Source organism: Chelonoidis abingdonii, chromosome 2 (genome assembly GCF_003597395.2).
Source record: "Chelonoidis abingdonii isolate Lonesome George chromosome 2, CheloAbing_2.0, whole genome shotgun sequence".
In the NCBI taxonomy this organism is placed as follows: Eukaryota; Metazoa; Chordata; order Testudines; family Testudinidae; genus Chelonoidis; species Chelonoidis abingdonii.
In genome coordinates, this window is record NC_133770.1 from 136032671 (window position 1) to 136059474 (window position 26804).

At 39.4% G+C, this 26804-nt stretch overlaps 1 protein-coding gene across 5 annotated transcripts in view; it reads right to left on the minus strand.

The window, feature by feature from the left end:
• CTNND2 (catenin delta 2) overlaps nucleotides 1–26804 on the minus strand; it is a 1230307-nt gene that overhangs the window by 140727 nt on the left and 1062776 nt on the right. For all 5 annotated transcript variants that reach the window (XM_075062683.1, XM_075062682.1, XM_075062681.1 and 2 more), the window contains 2 exons: nucleotides 14971–15088; nucleotides 11990–12175 (listed from right to left, as the gene is read on the minus strand). In XM_075062683.1, coding sequence (XP_074918784.1) covers nucleotides 11990–12175; nucleotides 14971–15088 — 304 coding nt within the window. The remainder of the gene's footprint in view (nucleotides 1–11989; nucleotides 12176–14970; nucleotides 15089–26804) is intronic.

The following is a 26804-nucleotide window of genomic DNA, read 5'->3' on the forward strand; positions in this document are numbered from 1 at the left end:
CCACTGAGGCCAATGAGAATACATAGCACCTGTGAAAATCAGGCCATTTATTTAGGCTCCTAAATTTAGAGATCCAGGTCTGAAAAATGTAACCTGTGTATATTGAGTAACCCCTCAATGCAGATGACATGGAAGCAGATGGGATAAATGGGAAACAAGTGGGGCAGCAGTATGTCTACCCACGCAAGGCTGGGCTCTTTTCGGATAAAATGTACTAGATAAATAGCAGTAACCTCCCAAACTTGGTTCATCATGGTTTGCACTTCTGGGGAACAGTTTGTTGTCTGGCTTCCAAGAGATTCCAGCTAGAATGTTTATTCTTAAGTCTGATGAAATGAATGATTCTAATTTTATATACTAGATGGTACTTAATATTTTAAAAGTTTTTTTTTTAACCTTTCTTTTGCTCTATTACCACATTTCGCTAAGGACAGTTCTCTTTCCCTCACTCTTTTTCTTATATTTAGAATAATAAAAGGTGCCCATACACCGTCTCTGAGCAACTTACCAGTTATTAAAAATTACAAACAAAATACACTGTTCAATCAACTCACCCCATCTACAAAAGAGCAGCTTATTCACAAACAGGAATTAATTCACGGGAGTCTTATAGCCTGTTATAGAGGAGGTCAGACTAGATAATCACAGTGCGACCTTCTCACATTATAATCTATGAATCAAAAGCTAACACCCTTGCACATCAGCCTATACCTCAATCTCTTTATTCTTCATAGGTAGGTGAAACAAATGGGCCCTGCACCACCCTCTGAAAGTCAAAAAATCTGGACTATTTCAAACACATCTGTAGTTCTGATTGATTGATATGACTTTTGTTGGCCAGCTGCTCATAGGATCTTGAGCTTCATGAGTTTAAGAGATATTTCCTTTAAGTTAAGCAAGAATTTTATGCATTGTTGCTTTTCCTTCCCTCTCAGAAGTAACTTAAAGGCCTGCTAAGATTAGGACATTCTTTACTAATGAACAGCAGGCACAGTGCCCTCTGCTGAGGTAAACAGAGTAACAAACGAATATAATTACTTAGTAGCAGATCTTTAAGGTAATGCATCCTTTCATCTTAATCTTTCATACTGAGCTCAGACTAATGACTAAACCCAGTAATAGTCTGCATATATTTATTTATCTGTGTATATACTTGGAACTCATCACCATAGCGTCTGAGTGCTGTCAGCAACATTACACCCTGGCAGAACCACATGAATGGGCAGGACCCCCTCTGATAAGTTGGACAGCTGATGAATCATCACACAGTGAACTTGACAGTGCTGGCCTCTCACTCATTCCACAAGTGCTCAAAATACTTTTTTCCTTCGGCAAACCCTATCTACGCTGTCTTAGGAATGCTGTTTAAACATGGTTTTACTGGATTTCTTAGCCAGCAAAGATGAAGCTTTTCTTTTCTTGAAGTAGTAGCTAACCTCCCTAGAGTAGTAGGATTTACAACCTATCCACCTAGCATGTGAAAGCATGAAGTGTCAGGCTATTGGTAACGATATTTAACTTGAAATGTTGCTGTTATAGCTCAAGGCTCCTGACAGAAGGTAAAACAGAAGGTCAGACTCATTTCAAAAGTGCTGCTTGTAATCAAAATAAAGATTCTGGGACAGATTCTGATGTCACACTGGTAATCATAAATAACAGTAAAATAGGAGTAAGAAAAGTTTAAAACCAAGGTAAATGAGATAAAAAACTGGTACATATTTCCTTAGTAAGGAATGGAAAAGATAAGTGAAGCTGTGCCAAATGCATGTGTGTGATTGGTGGTATAACAGGTGTAAGTAGAGTATAATCTGTATTATTAGCAGCTACCTTGTTTTTACCATTATTTTTCTTAATCACTTCTTGTCATATTTATTTTGTTCCCTCTAGACCTTGAAGAATGAATATTTTGGCTATAGAGATGATGCTACTGTAAGTAGCATAATTATCACAATCAGGGATATTTGGTTCCATATGAAAAGGGACGAGATGTGATGTGGAGAAGTTAATGGCTACAGTGCAGTGGTCTTATGTTAAAATCTCTATGGTTCTGTAGCTTGATGGATGTTAACTGAGTATCAGGTGACCATAAATAAGGACCATAGAGGGGAATGTAAGAAAGAATTGTGGAGGAAAGAACAATAGTAATGCTTGGTGATGCAAGCAGAAATTAATCTAACTTATCTTTACTGCAGTCTTTATTAAATTGAAGTATTGTTTTTAATTTTTCAAAAAATGATATCAAGAGTTTGGCTGACTATGTTGCTGTGAATCTTCAGAAGATTTGATTTTGTTGGGTATTGGAATTGTGTGTCGGACTGTAAACTGGGTCTTACTCCAGTTTTGGTAAAGTTTTGGTAAAGACTTAAGGGAAATTAGGACTGAGGCCAGTGCTGGTTCTTTTACAAAAGCATAGGTGGCAATTCTGAATTAAGGTGACAGCTGTTTGGAGGAATTTAAGTAAGTAAGCAGTTCAACTGAAATGTGCCTTTGTTTTGCTCATTTAAAAAAAAAAGATAAAAGCAACACGAATTTTGTATGCTGTCTAGGTTGAGGATAAGCTACAACTGGTATATACAACTCATGGTATAAATGAATAACAATGCCTAATCAGTTTTAAAAAGCACCTTAAAAAGAGACGCATTTTATGTTATAGTTTTAAAAGCTATTCTTTTCCCTATGAAGTTTTACGTACTCCTACTGAGATCAAATATATCTACTAAATTAGTCAAAATTGTTTTTTAATCACAAGAGAGGAAAAGTAAATGCCCTCAAATTATCCATGTCTTTCATTTTTTTATAAGCACATAAAGCTATGAATTCAGCCACATCCACAATTGAAAATGAATTTTTTGCACTATTGTCCATTTCCAGTATTTCTGATATCAACTGTGAATTTTAGCACTGTTCGAACATAGCAATTATTTTCATAAAAATGCCTTTAGCTTTTATTCTTCTTCAAAAAGTATATATTTAAATTGAATCACAATCATGCAGAAAAGAGGGAAAGGAAACCATCACGTTAGTGGAGAAGTAAATCTCTAAGGCCATTTATAAGATCCAAGTAATTAATTGGACCTGAAGAAAAATAATGTGGGTTTGGACTCAAGAATTTTTCAGAAAGGATAAATTAGGAATGAACATTCTCACGTGAACAGTCCATTAGAAACAATCTACAGTTCGTACCAACTCTGTCCACTAACATTCTATTTAAATCAGTGACATGTTAAGACGTGTCTGGTACAGTCAACAGCAGTCAAGGAGATTATGGAATGGTATTAACGAGTGCTGCATGGTGCTCACTCTGTCCTCCCTAGTCTTGCTTTGTCAGAAGGATGGAAGCTACATGTGAGATTCTGAGAATAGGTATTTAATGCCAGGGAAGGCAGTGTTGTCAAGGTTAAAAGCAGAAAAAAATTGTGACACATTATTAGAAATATTAAATACCAATCTATCTAAGGTATTTCAGGGTGCCTATTGCCTTACTATCTAAGTGCTGAAGCAAGTATAATCTATTCCCTCACTGTATAACAGTCTAGTGAGTATAATATTATTTTTATAAAAAGGATATTAAACCCTTCAGTTTGATGGACAAGAGCAGTTCTGCAGAGGCCTTCGCCCTGCTGTGTGCTGATAATGAATGATTATAGAAATAGAAGAAGTATATCTGAGGGCAAGCAGAATAATATAGGTATTAAAGGATCCAGCTAAAACTGTTAGATTAACTGTGCAACTGGAAAAAAAAAGGACAATCTAGAGGGAACATCTACAGTATAAAGAATTCTGAAAAGAATGTAATGGTAATCAATGCTGCAAGGTTATTTGTGCTAGTGTGAAATGCAGGAACAAGATGATACAATCTTAACCTAGGAGAAAATGTTCGTGGAATTTTATTTATTGTTTAGAGATTATTAATAAATGGAATAGGCAAAGATAGCAACACAAATAAACAGGTTTACAAATCAGGTACACTGTGAGACACATATACCCAAACACTATTATTGTGCTCTGATATTATTCTTTCCAAGACATATCTGCCACCATATTTAACTTCACTGAACGGTTAAGAGGGTAAAGGTAAATATCAAAGATCTTGTTCTACACACTAAGTGAAACAGTCATCAGTTCATGTGAAGAGATCATTAGTTTACCTATGGGCTTCTCTAAAGCTTTGCTCAAGTGTTGAAGAATTCTATTATCATAAGGTTTACAAACCACTCTTCCCCGGATTGGAACAAAAAGTTGCCTAGTACATTGCATGGTAACCAATGTGTGAAAACTGATGTAAAGCCACGCTTGTGATTTAGAAGGAGGCATTCTCACCTTTTGACTCAGTAATGACCAATATCCCAGCATGGTGACACTGGTCAGTGTCAGTGGAACTATGATTCAGAAAAAGTGATACAATATAAAACTGAGGTCCTGACTGCTTAGTATTTTTACAAGAATAAAGGTGTTAGATCTTCTATCCCATCCATATTCTAATCTGTGTAATTAACTTTTCTAAACCGTTCTGCATACTGTTGAAGGTACAAAATGGAGTCTACATCTCAACAGTGATACATGAATGCTGTATTTATATTTACACAGCGGGCCAAAACCTCAGGTATTCTAAATCAGCAAAGCTGCACTGTAATCAATGCCTTTGAAATGTATTAAAATCAATGGAGCTTCACCAATTTACAACACCCGAGGATCTGTTTCTGTCAGTAAAATATTTGAGATTCTTCTATAAATACAGAAAAAAATTAATAGACTTCTGGGGATCTGTATGAATGAAGGGTCAGCCACAAACTCCTAGTTTAGGAGTTGATCATTGCATTCTAATTCAATAGATACGTAACTTCTCTCTAGCTTTGCAGTCAGTTCTTTGATTTGACTTATAATGGAGCCTTGATATAACCTAGTCTGTCTTGAAAACTATGCGGACTATGGGGCACTGTGAATTAGGTAGACTGTCGTGAAAAAAAAATCAAAACACATAGTTGCAGTTTATAGTTTTTCCTTTATTTCTTAACTTAAAAATAACTGATTTAAAATGCACTTTTATAGAATGTGTCAAATTCACTGTTGATGTGAGTGGATACAAGCACATTGAGATTGATGGGGTTGCACCCATCTGTGGTCCCCTTAATTCAGGAAGTACGTAGGTGTTACACATCTGTATGACGCCTGTATAATAAAAGTCCTACTGAAAACATAGAAATGCTTTCTAATGAATGTATGTACAAAAGAGAACATAAGAACATACATAAGAACATAAGAATGGTTGTACTGGGTCAGACCAAAGGTCCATTTAGCCCAGTAGCCTGTCTACCGACAGTGGTCAGTGTGTGGGAATCTCACTGTGTGTGGGATTTCCAAAATTGCCAAAGTCCTATAGATTTTCACTCAGTGTTATGTTCCTAAGTCACTTAGTACTTTTGAAATTCCTACCACATCTGAGATATGCAATCTCCCACTGACATATTTAATCATATCCCAAATAGTAATCTATGCAGCAGACTATAATATTTCTTTAGGAGCTGCTCCGGGCTATTGTGTCAATGATTCACAAGGCATGGGTCAACTGAAGTTTTTTTAACCATGCCTTTTAATGCAGATCATGCGCTGAACATATTTGGGCCTCTAAGCATTTTTCATGTGTTCTCAAGTACCCTTAAAGAACCTTGTGCCTTGTGAGTTTTCTAGCGAGAGCTCTGCAGATCCAGTGTTCAAGCTGAACCACATGGAATCCCTTAAAATTAAACCTAATAAAATTTCAGTTAGGGTCTGTCACAGGGTGCATCTTCAGCTACCAAGTGAGAAGCACTGCCTGGCCTGTTTTTGTGGTGTCTCAGGCACAAACACACATAGTCTGTTTCTTTTCCATCACATGTATCTTTTCCTGTTTTCATTCAGGACAAGACAGAGGAAAGGTACCCAGCAGGTGGTCCTTCACACAGATTTTCTCCTTCACCCAGCTCACTCTCTGAGTGCCCTCTTTACTTCCTATTCCTCCCAATTATATGTCCTCCCTGTTACATAGCCAACTGCCTCATTAGCCCAACTATTGCCACCTAGTGTTAGTAATCCTCACTCGCAACAGGTTGGTTTATTCCAATTAAGCCTGCAGCCTTCTCTGTGCTGCAGCAACCTCAGTGATCAGGGTCTACAGCTAACACCCTGTCACATACCTCCACCCTTATTTCAATTGAGACCTTTCCCTGCCTCCACGAGAGGTCTTCTTCCGCATCCAAGCCCTATCCTTTTTACGGATTTGAGGTTCTACTAGGGCTTCCTGGCCTCTTTCAGACTGGCCTTCCATGGGCTACCAGTGAGGGTCTCCTGCCTTCTACTCACAAAAGTACACTCAGAGGGTGGAAGTGTCTCTCACAGTTCCATCTCAGCCCATAAGTCATCACAGCAATCACATTCCATGGCCTTCTCCTCTAGCTTCTTTTGCTCCTAGCTTGTATCTACTTCAGTAAGTTGTCTTTTCAGAGCCTCAATATTGTGATACCTCTCTTCCCCTGACTTATCTTGCCATGAGCTTGAGATTATCTGGGTTAACCCCCCAAGGCCTCATTAGCAGGACTCTTGTCTCTCTCCTCAGTAGGTTTTTCTTCCAAGGCTTTGCCACTGGCTTGCTCCTCCGGTGAGTTTGAGGATCTTCTGCCCTCCTTCTCCATTAGATGTTTCTGATCTATCACTCCGGGATCTGTTGCCCCCTTCTCAAGTACTTCTTGTCGATTCTCTCTGCACTTGTTGTGATATGTCTAGTGTCATTAAACAGTGCCCCTGGAGAATTAACTTTACGCAGACCTCATCATTGGGGTCTCTCTCTGTGTCCTCTACTCTTTTTACATAAGGGAAATGAGAGTCTATTCAGCTCCTACCATCACTGTGTAGGGCAACGACTTTACCACATCCACTCTCTGACACTGAAACTTTCTTCCATTTCCAGCTGGACAACTGCCACAGGGTAAGTCTACTTTTCCCCGTGTACACAGTGGATTGCTATTATTACCCCCTTCTGTTGCAACTGCAATCTAACCTCTGTATGAGCAACATGCGGCTGTCAAATCCACCATGCCCTTTGTGGTTCTCCAGCCTACTTTCATGGGAATTGTCTTTATCCTAGCCTGACTTTTATATCAGCACACCCACAGAACTCCACAAACCTATAGTCCATGTATGGGCAGTCTTCCTTTGTATGTTCTTTGCCACCACACTGGCAACAAACCACTGAGTTAGTGCTAGGGGCTCTGTTGTTTGCCTCTTGTATTTCCTTCCCGGGCTTCTGTCATAAACAGATAGCTAAGGGTTAATGTTTCTTTTACCTGTAAAGGGTTAACAAAGGGAACCAAACACCTGACCAGAGGACCAATCAGGAAACCGGATTTTTCAAAGTGAGGGAGGGAACTTCTGGGGGTGTTTTGTCTTTGTTCTGCCTGGTTGTTTTCTCTCGGCTATGAGGGAAGAGCTTTTTTTTTCTATCTCCAAGCTTCTTTCTACCCTTCTGTTCCCAAGTTGTGAGTACAAAAGGAAAAGCAATAGGTTTATATTGTATTTTGTATTTACATGTGTGGAGTTGCTGGAATGTTTAAATTGGATATCTTTTTGAATAAGGCTGATTATTCATATTTTCTTTTAAGCAATAGCCCTGTGTTATGTCATCTTGATGCAGTGATCATGTCATGTGTTTTTTCTTTCTTTTTTATATAAAGCTTTCTTTTTAAAACTTGTTGGATTTTCTTTTCCTAGTTAAGGCAAGGGGATAGGAATCTCTGTGCCAGGAGTACTGTCTCTCTCAGGGAAAGACTGGGAGGGGGGAGAAGAAGGAGGGGGGAAGGTAAATCGTCCTCTCTGTTTTGTGTTTCAAGGGATTGAAGCAGGGAAATCTCCTAGTATCCCCAGGGCGGGAAAATCTGGGAGGAAGTAAAGAGCAGGAAGGGAAGTGGGTTATTTCCCTTTGTTGGAGGCTCAGGGCATCTGAGTCTTGGGGGTCCCCCAGGGAAAGGTTTGGGGAGACCAGAGAGTTTATCAGGTACTCAGAATCCTGATTGGTGGCAGCGAGATAAGATCCAAGCTGGTAATTAAGCTTGGAGGTTCATGCTAAGCACCCAGATTTTGGACGCTAAGGTCCAGATTTGGGACAGAGGCTTATTACAGCTTCGATGAATGGGATTTCTCAAAGTTCTTTCCCTCCACCCCCAGATGTAGGGGGATGGAGCTCTTTTCGTGAAAGGTCTGTTTCCACATACTCCTCTGTTAAGTTTACAGTATCCTCTGGCAATTCTGCCTGATGGCTTTGAACCCAAACTCTTGCAGCCTTGGGGAGGCTCTGTATAAACTGCACAAGAATAATAGACTCTATTATTGCCTCTGGGTCCTGTCTATCTGGCTTCTGATTGGCCCAGTCAGATAATTTTTGCACAAAAGCCTAGGGATGTATCCTGCAGTTCCATCTGGCAGCTCTAAATCTGTGACACTATTTCTTTGATGATAGGTCCATCCTGTCCAGAATAGCAGCTTTCAGCATGGCATAGTCTTTGGCTTGGTACTCGAAAGCCACCTGAACCTTGCCAGTCAGGCAGGGGGCAAGTCATAGTGCCAAAGTACCCTTGTCCCATCTAGCATGGATAGCAACCTGCTTAAAAGTTAACAAAAAGGCCCCAGGCCCACTGTCCAAATTCCAGTTCCTTCATAGGAACTCACCAATCAGTGCACGAGCTGCTGCTCTAACTGAGACTGCTCTTGGATAAAGTCCTGCAATGCTCATTCCTGCTCTACCTGCCAACCTAGAAGCACCTGCCTCTCTGCCTGCTAGGTTTTCTCTATCTCTTTTTGTTGCTCCACTATTAGCACAGTATCTCTTCCATTATGTTCGGATCCCCCAGCCCTCATACAGGTCACCTCTCAAGCCACTTCCTCTCAACTGAGAGAGTTACAATCCCAGTCACAGTGTGCCTCTTCAGTTACCCAGTGAGTAGCAATGCCTAGCCTGTTTTTGTGGTCTCTCAAGCACACCTTTAATCCCCTGTTTCTAAACAGGACAGGACATAGCACAGGTGTACAGAAGGAGGCCGTTCACACAGGTTCACTATTCCACTCAGCTCGCCCTTGGACCTCCCTCTTTACTTCCTGTTCCTCCCAATTATATATCCTCCCTGTTACTGAATCAACTGCCTCAGTAGCTCAACAACTGCCAACCAAAGTCAGTAACCCCCACCAGCAACAGGATGATTGATTATAGTTTAACTTACAGTCTTCTCTGTGCTGCAGAAACCTCAGCGATCAGGGAGCTACTTCTAGCACTGTGTCACAAGATCTAACAAAGATTCAGAGTTTTTCTTCTTTTAAAATAATGAAAATTAAAGGCAAATAAATGTACAAACCCTTGCTAAAATGATAAAGGGTTTGTGTAAACCTTCTAATCCCAGAAACTTCAGAATGAAAGCTTTTCATTTCATCCTTAATTACTGTGTTTAGATAGTTCAGGAATCTGAGAAGTGGAAGTACAATAAGACTTCACCTAACATATCAATATTGTCAACAATTAGGAACAATGATGCTGAGTTTATTCTAGATGGAATATGAGGCAGCTATAAAATGCACATGACATAAGGCAACTATTTTTCCTTTGTCATTTTTGTAACACTTTCTTTCATTATATTCTAGCATATAAAATCCCTGACAAAAGGCAATACAAAATAAAAGCTGTTTGACTATTGGAATATTTATTACATCAGTACGGGTGAAATTAGATTCCTACCTGTAGTTTAACTTTGTTTTTAATGTTTTTCAGGGCTTGAATTTTACTTCAAACTTGCCTCATTAAACAACAGCAATTTAGACAGTTAATATCCCTGTGTTACTTCCCATTAATACAATTTACCTTTATATTCGCAAGTATATTTTCTGTACCTCTAGATCATTTACTTGTATAACCTCAGGTATATTCAATTGTATATTGTTCTACAAAGATCCTTTTGAAACATAAATGAATGGTTGTATGGGAAAACAATTCTGAAGAGAAATGGAAAAAGTTCCCTTCTGCCATCATTCGAAACTTCACATTCCACTACCCAATTTCACTGTCTCACTACACATGCTCAATAGTAGCACTGAGCAACAGTAATATTACAGGGACCTTCATGGTAATAGTATTCTGTCAGCCCTTCTCAGACTTACTGAGTTGTAATCTATTTCTCAGTGAAATACAATAAAGAACAAAAGTAGACAGTAACGAATACATTTAAAATTTAACTTTGCTAAAAAATAAAATGGAGTAACTTAAATATTTGGGCATGTTGAATTACTTGAGTTAAATTTCACAGTCTACAGATGTTGCTAGCTACACTGAAATATGAGCTGGAGAGTCTTTTCCATTTGTTCCCCTTCTTAGTCACAATACATTTTTGGTTTTCTCTCAACATCTAGAGGTAGTCTTTCAGCAGACAGTGCAAGTATGTCAATGCTCAACTACTTCCAATAGCTAAATCTTCATTGTGACATATTTGGAACTGCCCTGTGGTAATTTATGAATATATTGAATTAATTCAACAGGAGTTTGTCTGGAAAAAACAGGCAGGAAGGAAACGAATGGCTCAAGATAAGCCTCTGCTGAGCAAACACATGAGAGTTGCTAAGGTACAAGGCCAGAACCATTGTCTCTGGGGACTCTGGCTCCATCTTGTGCTTAGCCTGCAGGATGTGTTTTGATTAGAAGTGACAAAGCCTGGGAACACAGTAGAACAAGGGAACTATAGCATGGTTTAAAAGGGACTCACTCTCACCAGAGGGGTGGTAGTTGTTGTTGCAGGGAACCAGACTGAGACACAGCACCTCGCTGAAGGTATCTGAAGAAGTTAGGAAGCCCAGGTTACCACCAGAAGATGGTATGCCTTTAGATAAGATAGACAAGTGTGTATGCTGTTTGTTGTTTTAAAATCCCTTTTCTCTAAAAGCTTTGTCCTTATGAATAAAATACACACAACTTTTGTTTTAAGAAGGCTGGGTAATTACTGTCCATAATTGGTCACAGACTCCTGAAGGGAAGAACTACAGGTGCTCAAATTCAGTTGGACCTGCAGGATAAGAACAGTTGATACATGGTGTACTGTGGCCAGGCCCTGGCCTAGGAGTGGGAGAACTGTATGATTCCATTCCAGGATAGGTAAAGGCAAAAAAATTGACACCTGATGGGGAGCACTCAGAGAGTCCATAAAGAGGACAGAAAGGAAGTTACCCATGACATTTATGGACAGTGCTGAGCATTTATTCCTGAATTGTAAGTAATTTTAGCTCACATAAATACAGATGGAATACTATAATCAAATGGACAAATTCTCTCTTAAGAAAAGCCTTGTACATTCAGAGACAATACTATAAAGTTACGGAGTCAATCCTCGCCCTCAGCTAAAAGTTTTAGAGTTAGGAATGGCAGAAAATGATGTATTCTGCCTGCCTCTCCAGTTCCTGCTGTCCACTTCAGTAGCTCTTTCAGCAGTCCCACTATGTGAAAACAGAAGCAATTATACAATCATTGGAAGTTGTTTGGTAGTCCTAGTACAGATAATGGTACAAAACCTGTGTAGCCAAATGCAGTTAGATCTTGGAAGAACTGTTTTGTGATAGTTGTGATGGAGTCCTGCTGGGAAATTGTGGCGTAAATGAATGTCTCTGACTAGAATCTTTTCTTCAGTGCAAAACTACGGCCTACAGGAGATCCAAGCAAATAAACACATATGGGCCTGATTTTAATTGGCACTATGACCCCTTTACATAAGCAATGGAAAGGGGCCATAAAGTGAGTATAAATTGTGTTTGTATTTTAGGAGTTTAACAATTAATTATAAATGGCTTACCATTAATTTCCAAGCAGTTTATAATTATTAAGGTGATCCTGCTACACATTTTTGATCATATGCTCACAAACACAATATATTAACTCTGCCTACCTCACTGATAGGCACTTACTCTCATTATTGAAAATAACTTCCATTACCTGATCTTGGGATTTCTTTTTCTTCTTCTTCTTGCCCCAACAACCTGAACTCTCTGCATCTTTGCCATTAGCATCACCACACAGTAATCCATCGAGTTCGTCTGTTCCCATCTGCTGTCCCTGAGATGTTTCTGCAGCGAGTCTATATGAGAGGTTCCTCAAAATGCATACACAGTTTTCAACGGTCTAAAAAGAGGGAGAAAAAGAGAAAAAGGCTAAAAAACCTCTCCCTTTTTGGTGTGTATATTGAACGGAGAAACGTGATCAATCTTTGCACCTACATTTGTACAAAGATATTCTTTTCTGTTTGTTTCTAAGCACTCCCTAGAAAACCACTGTTTGAAAGGTTTAGAAAACTTGGCAGGATCATAAAGCCTCTTTTTAGTGAGGAATAGAGCTCTGGACAATGTTTTTAAATAACATTGTTACTGTTCTGAATTCAACATGAGAGAGTAGTCGAGGCAAAAATATGGTAAACAAGATCTACACAAGCACAGAATGCACACTGATTTCAGCCCCAGCTAGTAAAAAAAAAAAATGATATTATTTCTAACAGCATTTATTTCTTGTGTCATTCTATGAGAAGCAGTAGTGAGAAAACCTTAAGTGGTTCTGAGTTTTGGTTTGCAAGAGTACCCATAATTTAATATGCTTATAAATGATCTATCCCTCTGGAGTCTGCAAATTTTTCCTGCTTCCACTCAAGATGAAAATACCTTAGGAAAAGCGCCTCTCTCTCATGGTATTTTTGCCTTTCTGTGTATGATCCTAGTTGGAACCTGGAAGTGGAGTGGGCCCCATTTTAGCAAAAAATGATGGGGAAAATTTAACAGAACTTCAAATCTCAAAAACAAATTTGATTTGGACGCTGGTTGAAGGCTAGTTCTTATTTTCTCTAATTTGGTTTGCCTGTGCCTAGTAAGAAAAATATGCCCTTCATTTCTTGGCGGACCAAAAACGTTGTTAACCTGCTTACCTTGCAAAGGAAACTGAAATGCTCTTTAAATAAATCAGTATATACAAAAACCTAAATCTTGGCTCCACCTCAGTGGAGGTGTACATGGGAGGCAGGTATAAACAGTATAAGTCGGGATACAATTAGTACTACTAGCAGCTACTTTGTGCCATTATTGAAATATAGACTATATCCATTGTTTTCTTAATCAGTTCCTTGCAGAGGATGCATACCAACTGAGTAGCATGGGGCCCAGTTCCATGAGGATTTGTTACACACTGTCACATGTGGAGGTTTGGGGGCAGGAGTGGGGCTGAAGTTCTGAAGGTCCCCTGGCCCTTCCTTTCCATAGAGGTAGGCTCTAGGACTGCAGAATTTACTGCCATCCTTTGGCTGGTAATACAGGATACAGAATGGCTCTACTTCTGCTTAGTGGCCTTTGGAAGGAAGGAATCCCCTTCAATTGCCCTGGTGGATTTATTATTTATTATTAAAATGATACTACACAAGTACTGCACAGCTGCTGGTTTTCTCTTGAGCCTTTTTCAGATGGTGATGCCAGTAGATGGGCTTCTTCATTAATCACTTCCATGAAAACATTTACTAATTTTAAGTTGATTGTAGATTACTACAAGCATGCATAGAAGATTGCATGGAACATAGATTCTTTTACAGATTCCATATTTCTTTACTGAATCTATAGGAAAAGTCCACACATTTTGCTCAGATTAGCAATCTGAAAATTCAAAAGGTACAGTTACAAGCACTTCACAGCATGCATGAACTGTGAAATGTACTTGAAACTAATATTAGATACAATTGGCATTTCTGTGTTAGTGCTTGCAACCACAGTGCTGAAATGTGAAATTATTAATAATATGTCATAGAATTTAAAACACTTCCCTTCCCCGTAACACTGATTTCACAATCACAATATTTTAATTGGCAATTATTTGGAGTTCTTTTAATTATTAAGTAGAACTATTAAGTCATACCTTTCATCTCTGAAGAATTGTGATCATCTCCTAGTTACTGTACATATAAAGCAAAACAAGTATTTTGTCGGGCTGTCAAGCAATTAAAAAAATTAATTGCGATTAATCGCACTGTTAATAATAGAATACCATTTATTTAAATATTTTTGGGTGTTTTCTACATTTTCAAATATATTGATTTCAATTACAACACAGAATATAAAGAGTACAGGTGTTCACTTTATATTTATTTTTTATTACAAATATTTGCACTGTAAGAAACAAAAATAATATAAAGTGAGCACTGTATATTTTGTATTCTGTGTTGTAATTGAAATCAATATATTTGAAAATGCAGAAAAATATCCAAAAATATTTAATAAATTTCAATTGGTATTCTATTGTTTAACAGTGAGATTAAAACTGTGATCAATCACAATTAATTTTTTTTAGTTAATCGCATGAGTCAACTGTGATTAATCCAGAGCCCTAATATTTTGGTGCCAGCCTATAGTGTCTGCTATTAAAAAAAAATACCACTCACAAATATTTATCACATAGGTGTATCCACAGTTCACTTTTTATTTAAAATATGAAATAACACTAGTAACTGTGTAGTATCTGTTTGCAAATGTTGACTTGTAATGGCAACCACTGTACTTTTTCATGGTCCACTTCATAAAAACCAGTGCATAGCTGTTAGTGTAGCTCATAAACAGATGGCACAGATAAATTTGCAGATTTGTGTGTGGGAGTTTGCACAGAGCTTGACGCATTGGTGCCTTTCTCAAGCCAGTTTTATTTATTTTTTCCTAATAATTTAACAAAAGAGAGAGAGAGAGAGAAAAAGAACACACTATACAGTACATATGCAAATACAGTTCCAGAGCAGTCATATACAGTATATGAAAACACTGCTCAACAGAGAGAAAGTCAAAGAGATTAAGGGCCAAATCCTGCCCTGCTTATGTACCCAGTGCAACCACCATATATATTTTTAAATCTTTTTTATTCCTTGCTTTTCCATTTCTAAAAAGACAAAGAGGACAAACCTTGCTATCAATTTCACTGCTCCCAAGAGCAGACTGAGTCACATACAGCAATGCATCAGTAAGTCCATCACACTCCCTCATTCTTCTGCGGGCCTCCTCTCCAGCAGAGCTGACATTCCTACAAGATAACAGTAAGGAGAGTCAATTTTTTCCCAACTTTGTCATTCGCCTTCTGTAGCAAAATATTCTTCTCATTAACACCAGTTTAAAAGAGTTTTTTTCCCTCTTGTACTTCCTATATCATTGTTTCAGATGAGCAAGTAATGGGAATGGTTGTGAACAAGGTAAGGAAACAAAATAGAGTGGAACAAATTAGAAACAGTTGGTTATCTTAGATGATTTTAGAGCTGGAAGGATGCCGATTTTAGGTACATTCTGTACCATTCCTGGATTGAAAGAATCTAAGCCCACTAAAATTTGTGGAGGGATTGTTCTTTTCTCTTAGGAGTGAGATTTATTTTATTTTTTCAGTAAAACAATTTTAACCTCCTCCTCAAACCCCTTGCCCTTTTTTTCAAACTTTGAAAAGTTAGGAGGTTTTTCAAAAGCCTAAAGAAATCTGTTGAGGTCGGAAAGAGCATCTTTAATAGCAAGGGCTCTTCACCCTCCTGAATAGTGTAACCTAGAATAAAAATATTATCAAAGCACAATGTGAAACAGCTGGTATTCCTCAGCAATGGTAAGCTGTTGCTTTCACCCTCTCTTTTTATTTTTCATTTTACATAAGTATTTGCTTCTCTCTCTCTCATTTTGAGAGAACATTAATGCATCAATCTTGTTCACTAAAAATTGTTCTACATTGATATATATAAAACATCAACTCATTATAATATTTTTTTGTTTATTTTGTGCTTGTTCCTGAAGGCTTCTGAATCTGTTTTTCACAAAGATAACTAAAACTGCCCAATGGCACTATGGCCTAACACTCAAACAAATATTATTATTAATATAAACTAGCATAACATATATATGTGTGTATATAAAATTAATACTTGACAATCTCACATTCAGATTTACACAAATGTGTGTAATTGATCACAGAATAATAGAAATGTACAGATGTAAGGGACCTCAACAGCTCACCTCATCCATCTCCCCCACACCAAGGCAGGAGCAAATAAACATAGGCCATCCCTGACAAATATTTTGTCTAGCTTGTTCTTAAAAAACCTCCAGGGATGGATATACTACAACATCCCTAGGTTAGCTGTTCCAGTTCTTCACTACCCTTACAGTTAGGAAGCTTTTCCTAATATCTAATCTGAAACTCCCTTGCTAAAGATTAAGCCATTACTTCTTGTGCTACCTTCAATGGACATGGAGAACAGTTGATCACTGTCCTCTTTATAACAGCCCTTTACATATTTGAAGACTTATCAGGTTCCTACTCAGACTTCTTTTCTCAAGACTAAATATGGCCACTTTTTAAACGTTTCCTCAAAGGTCAGGTTTTCTAAACCTTTTATAATTTTTGTGGGTGAACACCCACTTCGTCAGATGCATGTAGTGGAAATTTCCAGGGGCAGGTATATATATGCAAGCAAGCAGGCTAGAGATAATGAGATTAGTTCAATCAGGGAGGACGAGGCCCTGTTCTAGCAGTTGAGGTGTGAAAACCAAGGGAGGAGAAACTGGTTCTGTAGTTGGCAAGCCATTCACAGTCTTTGTTTAATCCTGAGCTGATGGTTGTCACTTTTGCAATGAATGAAGCTCAGCAGTTTCCTCTTTGAAGTCTGGTCCTGAAGTTTTTTTGCTGCAGATGGCACCTCTAAGGTCTGCTATAAGTGTGGCCAGGGAGGTTGAAGTGTTTCGCTTACAGTAGTTTTTGTATATTGCGATCCTAATATCTGATTTGTGTCTCATTATGCTTGTTCCATAGAGAGTGCCAGTGTTGGCCGAATGTACTTAGCAGAGGGGCATTGCTGGGCATATGTGGTGTAATTATATATGGTGAGACATGCAGGTGAATGAACCGTGAATGGTTGGCTGATCTGGTTAGGTCCCCTAATGATAGGTGTCGCTGGTGTAGATATGTAGGCAGAGTTGGCATCGAGGTTGTTGTTGGCATGGCATGGTTCCTGAGCTAGAGTACAGGGTGCGGTGTCTGCAGTTTCTAGGTGCGAATAATGTTTCGGTTGGCAGGTTGTCTGTGGCGTAGGACCAGCCTGCCACCCAAGGCCTGGTGCAAGTGTGGGATCATGTAGTCCAGGGATGGTTGTGCTCCCTATGATGCGGTTGGAGGGTTGCTGCGGGGCTGTATGTGATGGCCAGTGGAGTCCTGTTGGTTTCTTTTCTGGTTTGTCTGGCGAGGAGGCTTCTGGTACACGTTCTGGCTCTGATTGATCTGTTTCCGTTATTTTCTCGTGCGGGTATTGTAGTTTTGAGAATGCATTCGTGGAGTTGTAGGGTTGGTCTTCGTCCGTTGAGGGTTAGGAGCAGATGCGGTTTGCTACCTCAGGGCTTGGCTGTAGAGAAGGATCGTAGATGTGCCCGGAATGGAAGCATGAAGGCATGAAGGGTAGGCATAGCGGTCAGTAGGTGTTCGGTATAGGTGGTATTAATGTGACCATCCTTATTTGAACCCTGGTGTACTAGGAAGTGGACTCGACGGTGTAGATTGGTCCAGGCTAAGGTGATGGTGGGGTGGAAGCTAGTTGAAAATCGTGGTGGGATTTTTCAGAGTCTTCTTACATAGGTCAGACGATGAAATGTCACAATGTAGCGTAGGAGAGAGGGCGTGGTGGACGAGAACTGAGGAAGACGTGTATCCGAGTCAGCCATAAAAATACTGGCATATTGTGGGGCTCATGCGGGTGGCCATAGCAGTGGACCACTGATCTGGAGTATAACATTGTCAATCAAAATTTGGAATGTTGTGTGTGGAGGATAAAGGCCTCAGAGCTCAGAGCCAGTTGTGCTGTGGCATCATCGAAGGGATACTGTTTCCTCACATGCTTGTATTCATCGTGTGTGTGGGGATGATTGTGAAAGAGCTCGTGAACATCCCATGGTGCTAGGAATGGATGTTAGGTCTGGAAAGTCACAATAGCGATTGTCGTTTCCACAGGAAATAGTTGAGTGTTCACGGAGAGTAGCTGGAGTGCTGGTGCCATGAAGGGTCTGAGTAGAGAGTCCACATATCCAGACATCCTTCCAGTAAGAGTGCCATGCCTGGATGATGGGCAACGTACAGTTATTCTGGGTTGTGGATCTTAGGTCGTAGATAGAATAAACCTGTCGGGGCTCTTGAGGAGTATTGATTTGTTCCATGTTTAGTTGTAGGGAGTTGTCCTGTAGACTGGTGCAGTTTCTTAGTGGATTCCTCGGCAGGATCTGAGGAAGTGACTCTGTAGAATTTGGTATTGAGAGTTTCTGGCGCGTCCTTCCTTTTGCGTAGTCAGACCTTTCATGTGACAACAGCACCATCCTTTTCAGCCTCTTTGTAGATACAGTGTCGGGTGGTTTTCTGAGGCTGTGAAGATGGCATTGCGTTCTGCACGGCGAGCACACCAAGCATCTCAAACTACAATACCCCGCACGAGGAAATAAGGAAAAGATCAACAGGAGCCAGACGTGTTACCCAGAAGCCTCCTACTGCAAGACAAGCCCAAGAAAGAAACCAACAGGACTCACATGGCCATCACATACAGTCCCCAGGCTGCACCCCTCCAACGCTAATCACCAGGGATCCTACAACCCATCCTGGACAATGATCCCACACTTTCACAGCCTGATGGTGGCAGGCTTGGTCCTTCGCCCACAGACAACCTGCCAACCTGAACATAGTTCTCACCAGTAAGACTGCAACCGCACCATATTGTAACTCCTAGCTCCAGGAACCAATCATGCAACAAACCTCGATGTCCCACACGTCTGCCTACATATCTACACCAGCGAGAACACCATCATCCAGGCACCACTCACCAATCAGCCACACCATCACCGGTTCATTCACCTGCATGTCCACCAATATAATATACAAACCATCAATGCCAGAATGCCCCTGCTGCTGATGTACATGCGGCCAACTGGACACTCTCTATGGAAAGGAGCATAAATTGAGACACAAACAATGTATTAGGAAGGCAATATAGACAAAACCTGTAAGCGAACACTTCAACCTCCCTGGCACACACTATAGCAGACCTAGAGGTGCCATCCTGCAGAACAAACTAGATCCGAGCTTCAAAGAGAAACTTGCTTGGCAGGCTTCAGTCTTCAGTCTCAAATTACACATCATAAGCTCAGTGATTAAACAAAACTGTGAATGGCTTGCAACTACCAGAACCAGTTTCTCCTCCTATGGTTTTCAACACCTCACTGCTAGAACGGGCCTCGTCCCCCTGATTGAACTCACCTCTTATCTCTAGCTTGCTTGCATATATATACCTACCCCTGGAAATTTCACTACATGCATCTGATGAAGTGGGTACTCACCCACGAATGCTCATGCTCCAAAACGTCTGTTAATCTATAAGGTGCCACAGGATTCTTTGCTGCTTTTACAGATCCAGACTAACATGGCTACCCCTCTAATACTTTATAATTTTTGTTGCTTTCCTCTGGGCTGTCTCCAATTTGTCCACATTTTTCTAACACATGATGTGCAAAACTTGACAAAGTACTCCAGCTGAGGCCTCACCAGTGCCAAGTAGAATGGAACAATTACCTCCTGTGTCTTACAGTTGACACTTCTGTTTAATGCACCCAGAATGACATTTTGTTTTTTTGAACTGCATCATATTGCAAAGCTCTTCAGCTCCTCTTGCTTGGTGTGGACAAGGGTCTTAGTGTTGTGGTGGTATATGACAACTCCTTTCACTACTCTCTATAACATTGGTACCCCTGCCCACACCAAGGGAGAGGAGATGGAAAACCTCACACCATTCCTATGTACTTTCATTCTGTATTATAGAAATGGAGAGCAAGTTGCTTGCTCTTCTTGTGTAAAGCTGTAGAGTGCTCTCTCCCGCCAAACCCTTTTCAATCCACTTTATCTTCCTTCCTATTATAAAAAAGAAGAAGAGAAGACAAAAATTCCAGAGAAGAGAGAATGGATTTAAATAGGTGAGATTGAGAGGATGGGAGAGATTGAGGGATAGATTTCCCTTGTCATCTTTCCTGGCTTTGCCCATTCTTTCATCCTCTCTCTCTCTTTCTTCTGAAAGTCAGTTCTGCATTATTATTGATAATTCTACCTTTTCCCTCTAATAATGGACCAATACAGTTGCCAGGATTGTTTTGTTCCTAGTATATTTTAAAAGCTCCATCTTTTTGTCCTTAACTCTGATGGCCATAGAGTTTGCCTTGCGTCCCCTGGCTTCCCTTATCAATTTTCTACAATTCCTAACTTCTGATTTATACTCATTACTATCAAATTCCCCTCTCTTTTATCTCTTATATATTATTTTTTTACAACTGTCTTCACTTTCCCTCTAAATCAGGCTGGTTTTTAACTAGTTCAACCTTCTTCCTCATTTGTGGGATTGTGGCTTTTTGGACATCTAATAAGGTGTTCTTAAATAATTCCCAATTATCATTCACATTTTTTTCTGATTAAATACTTCCACCCAGCTGATTTGACTTATATTTGTTTTCAGCTCTGTGAAATTGACTCTATTAAAGCACCAAGTATATATATTATTGACCTGAATTTTAATCTGTTTGCACATTATAAATGTGAATGTGCCATGGTCACTTGTACCCAAGATACCATTAACGTTTAGATCTGTGATCTGGTCCTCTTTATTTGTTAGGAAAAGGTCTAATATAGCTGCAACACTTTTTAAGTTAGAAATTGTCATCTATAATGTTTAAAAATTCCAAGAATTTTTTAGTAGTAGTAGCATGACTGCCAGCATATATCACTCAAATTGAAGTCCTCTGTGATCATGCAGGATTTCCCCCCTTACTACTGTTGTGGGTAGTTGTGTAAGGAAGCAGTGTTCCTATTCTGTCACGTGATTTGGAGATCTATAGCTAACACCAGCTAGCAACCCTTCTTGTGCTTTATCTGTCAGGACATTGATCCATAATCATATAAGATCATTTTATTCTGAGTTCTCAGTGACTCGGAAACAGATAATGCCATTTTTTATGTAGAATGCCACTCCCCTTCCCCTTTTGCTCACTCAAACTTTCCTAAATAGGTTATAATCATTGATTTTTAACATTCCAAAGAAGAGCATAATCCTCAATAGTAACGATGTAAGCAAAGAGGAACAGCCAGTTTCACATGCATAGCCAGCAAGCACTCTGAGGACCATCAGTAGACCAACAGTTGATGACAGTTTGACAACTATTGATTTAAGGTGTTTGAATAATACCCCTAGAATATCATCTTGAGTTCCAATTGCTTAACTCTAGGTAGTCAGTGCAGCCTGTATATACACAGTAAACAGGGTACGTGTAGCTTTCATTACTAAACATTTTAGAGCAATACAATAATATATTCTGGTCATTATCTATATACTTTTTGGTTCATTTGAGGGTCCCATGGCACTGAGGCCTAAGCCAACTGATAAAAATAAAAGTTCTGCAATACTCTACAATCTTAAATAATACAAACAAAAAGTGTGTGGGGAGTAGAGAAATAACACAGAGACTCAACTTCACTACTAGTTAGTAATGAAAGAAATATATTTATCTAAAACAATACTATTTATGACTTCTGACTGTTAGATTTTAGTGCCTATAAAATCATTCTAGCTTAGTAACACCATTTAATAAAACAAAACTTGATTATCTTAAATAGGTATAGTACCTCATATAATTCTTGCCTGCAATTTTGAGTGAGTAGAGTGATAATTGAATGCTTTCTCTGTCACTTTAAGTTGAAAGGAAAATGCAACATATTGTATGACCATACTAAGTTCACTAAAAGAAGGAGTTTTACCAAAAAAGAAGCCTTCCTATTATGCGTTCACAATATCATGGACATCATCATTCCCTTTTGTTATTTTTTCTCTCCAGTTTTTCAGGCTAGTAATAGTCTGCAAATATTGCCGGTGTTTTTAGCAATCACTACTGAGGACATAAACATGTTTAATCAGAGCCTTTGGGCCAAATTGTCTGCTGGTGTAAACTGGCTATTGAGATCAATGGAGGAAGGCCAATTTACATCACCAGCAAATTTGGTCCCGTAGCTTTAGCACTTAACTATTAATCTTACTTTCAATGCATACTGTAATTAAATAAATGCCATCCAGTTAGATATGGCTAAAGTTCTTGGGTCTTGCTCTTTCCATCAAATGCCCTAATAAAGTAATTTGTTTTTTATTATTCAGCCATACTTTTTATTTTCAAAGCGTCAGAGCAATTAACCTACCAAGTCAAGCACTCAACAGGTGGTTTTCATTACGGTGCTTCTGCATGTCCAATCTTTAGGCTAAATGAGCTGCTCTTAATGACTGTGCTGTGTGATCTGCAAGTCAATTGAATGCCAACCTTCCACCTACTTCCTGGCCCATTTAAACGGGCCTGAAGGGAGAATTGGTGGAAAGAACCGAACATCCACTACTGTATGTAATTAATCCTGTAAAAGAAATCTTTCCCATCTTTGTGGCAACAAACACTTTCTGCAGGAAGTATATTGTATCTGAAAGAAAAAATGCTTCTGAAAAGGCAACATATTGTTTTATACCTTCTCATTTCAAAGGAAAACCTCTCTTAATACATAAAATTAAAAACAGCATGTTCAATAGAACCATTTTATATTGTGTTGTTGTTGTTTTGTTTTTTAAAAAAAACACTTCCTTATCAACCCCCTGGCTTGATACTTCATGTCTCTGGCATGTCATGTTTTGCTGTATCAAAGTCACCTCACTTATGAATGTAATGCCATACTCAGTAGTTGAACATCACTGAGAGCACATTATCTTTAACCCAATGCCTGCAGGAAATGAGTTAACTTGTTTACAGTGCTCATTAATGGTGTTAACGGTGGGAGATGAGTTAACATAACACCTCTCATACCAAGGGAGAAGTTCCTGGGGATCAGAGCAGGAGGGTTGGGTTGCCAACTTTCTGCCACACAAAACCGAGCACTGTTGTCCTGCCTCTGCCCCATGCTTTCTCCAGGGCCCCGCCCTGGTCATTCCATCTCCCCCTCCCTCTATCACTCACTCTCCCCTCCACCCTCACTCACTCGCTCATTTTTACCAAGCTTGTGCACAAGAGGGATGAGAGCTCTGTCTGGGGTTGTGGGCTGCAGGGTGGGCCCAGAAATGAGGGGTTCAGGGTGTGGGAGGGAACTCTGGGCTGGGGTAGGAGTGCAGGGGAGGGTGTGGGCTCTGGGAGGAAGTTTGAGTATGGGAGGGGGCTCCAGGATGGGGCAGGGGATTAGGGTGCAGGCTCTGGGCAGTGCTTACTTCAGGGGCTCCCTGGAAGCAGTGACATGTCCCTTGGCACCTACACGTAGCAGTGGCCTCTGCGTGCAGGTGCCGCTCCCGCAGTTCCCACTGGCTGCAATTCCTGGCCAATAGGAACCGTGGAGTTGGTGCACAGAGCAGGGGCAGCACGTCAAGCTCTCATGGCCACCCCTATGCCTAGGAGCTGGAGGAACATGTTGTCGCTTCTGGGAGCCACACGCTGCCAGGTAGGGAGCCTGCCAGCCCGCCGACTGGACTTCTAATGGCCCGGTCAGCAGTGCTGACAGGAGCAACCAGGGTCCCTTTTCAACTGGACTTTCCAGCCAAAAACCGGACACGTGCCAACCCTATTGGGAGTGTAATGTTTTCGAGATTCAAGGAAGGAAGGAAGAGTTGGAAAGATAAACAGATTAAAGAGGAGGGAGAGGAGAACACTCAGAGAGGAAAGTGTAGGAATGTAAAGAAATGGGAAAGAAAGGAGGAACAGGAGTTTCAGGAGACTGACTCCATCCTAACAGAAAGGAAGACAACATAGGAGGGAAAGGAGTAGGGATGAAGGAAATATTAAACAATCTATTTTTCCTGTGACTAGTTGGAGTCAAAAATATATTTCAGAAGTACTTATGAGTGGAATCATTTGCTGTTTTCCTTGGTGAACACAGTTTTTCTTAGCCAAACTAGTAAAACTCTACATTTTCAGTAAGGCCAATCCCATGTGTTCAAAAGTCATGAGTCAAGGCCCCTAAAAATCAGGAGAGTGACTTAAAAAGCAAGATTTTAAATAAAAATAAATGTTTGGTTTTTCTTATTTGTCTTCTGGTCTTTAAATGCACTTGGGTCACATCTTCAAGCTTTTCTATATCCATAGGAGATAGAAGCTTTCATTTAAAAAACAAAGTAAGCTTAGATCCTCACAAAATCAGTGTGCTTCAACAGCTGGGACTTTAAGAAAAACACTAAATATTGCAAGACTCACAATAAAATGGCAAGAGAACTGGCAACACCGCATTTCTGAATTTCTATGATTTTTTTCCCCGTTTGAAACGGAAAAAAAGAGCATTCTGAGAGTATATTTTAAACAATGATAAAAACACACACACACTTCATCCAGTTTTATCAGAGTTCCCTAATGTGTCATTAAGTACACGCATTGTGATAGAATTTCTTTTATTATTCTGAACTATTCCTAAAAGATCGGTGTCACACTCAGTACTGAATATCTTCAGTGATGATGATTCCACAACTCTTAGCAGTTTGTCCCATTATTTAACTGTTTGTAGCTAGAAATTTTCCTAATATTTAATTTAATGTCTCCAGAATGAATTTCCTTTGACATCTTTCCTCCTAATCTGTCCCTGAACATTTCCTGTGTCTCTACAGTACCTACAGTAGTTCTGCCACAGCCAGAATTCCTGGTTTCCAATATAATCTTCTTTGAAAATGTATCACAGGCCTTTGCTGAAATACTCTGTCTGCTGTTTTCCCGAGTTTGTTGATCACACATAGTTTATTTTTGATTAACCCCATGCAACCTAATGTTTATTCGATTATTTTCTTCTAGATGCTTACAAATAGGCTCGATTAGATGCTCTTAATTGCCTTCCCTCTACTGTTTGTAGTTGATTAATTGTTCTACCAGATTCTCAGGTATTAAAATTCAGTTTATACTTGTTCATAATTTCCAGGGTCTCCTTTTCTTCCCTACTTTAAAGATGAATCCTATATTTGCCCCTAGCCAGTCCCATGGGAATTCATCATTTTTCTTCCATGATTTCCACCAACATAAAACTATTCAGCAGTAAGAAAAATAATGCCCTTTTAATTTTCATGGCTGGTACATGTCTCCTTCAGGAGAGGTTTGTACTTCACCTGCATTTATAGGAATGCTAGAAAAGGAACTGGCAAAATGCTTTCATTAGTTCAGGAATAAACTGAGGAATAAAGGGACACTATTGTATTTGACAGAGAATGTAACTCAGTAGATGTAAAAGTATTGTGAAAATGGATAGGGACTACTATGCAGCTGAGACCTTACTGAGCAATAAACTGAATTTCACCTTTGAATTTCATTTCCCAAGAGTGCCAAAGAATTTTTAGTTTTGTAAGAAAACAAATGTCTCCGCTTGGGACAAAATTTTAAAAACTACAACAGGTGAGAAAACAATTTTCTCCTTCCTCACCTGAAACTATTGAATAGGAATTTTGTCCTGTTCACTTTATGCATGAAAATTTTGCAGCACTCTCTGATGTACTTGACCTTGTTTTAGCCTATGAGCAAATAGTACTAACAAATGACAATAAAAACTCTTGGTTTTGACAGCTTTCTCCCCTTGGCTTACTCCTAACGTGGTTCATGTAAATTTCAAGAATACACTTATGCTTCTCTCTACACTGTCAGAAATATTTGGAATGCCTCATTTGATTATGATAAAAGCAGGACTCCAGAACTTAGCATGGGATCAAAATTCATTTTCATCCAGAGTCTAACTTTTACCCTGAACTGTGTAATGCTAGCAGACATGTCCTAGCTACAGAAGATACATTTGTCTCTAGACTAATACGAAATGACCAGCACATCAACTAAAATTAACAGTTAAAAACATATCTGACACGTACATTTTCTGAAACAAAAGCACTGTTCATTTATTGGAAACTAAAATCCTACTCTGAGTCACTGAAAAATTCTTCCTTACTTGGGCCCTTTTTTCCTTTGCCCAATCTTAGGACCCTCTTTGAGTTAGAAAAGATTTCAGAAAAACAAAATTCTGGCTCACACTTCGTTCAATGATGTATTTTGTTTTCTCATAGGGCCAGTTTGTGACTCCCTTACTCTCCCAGATAGTCTTATTAGCATCACTGAGATGACTCCAGAGAATCACTGCTCACCAATTTAATAAGGGATTCAGAATCTGGCCCACAGGGGGCTCTTGGAAGTTTTCTCTGGAAGAATGCTGCTTTGATAGCTGCTATGTAAACCTCCAGAGGCAGAAAACTAAAAGATCTGAAGGTCATGTTTGTCTGGATCTGTAACTTGTCTGCCACTAGTGGGTCTTGGATCCGGATACATCTGACCGTTGTCTAGGTGATGTCTTAACTGCTACTTTAAAACAGAAAATACTAAAGAAAACAGAATAAATATAAATTTTGATATCAAAATAAATATTTTTAAAACTATATTTTCCTGTTAATTTTTAAGCATTTACCTTTCTAGCAAGGCAGTATCTGATTATACCTATAGATCATTTGGATTAAGAGCTACCCATACTTTTGCAAAGCAGTGTTCAGGGTTTCAGTCACACAAAGTCAGGTGAGGACAATGGGAGTCATGCAGTTAAAATACTGTGCCATGCTCTGGCCATTCTTCCTTTAGGACTGCATTTTAAAAAGCTGAACCTGTGCTGCATGTATAAACTGGCAACTGGACACCTAACTGGACACATAATGATATTTGTACATAAAATAATG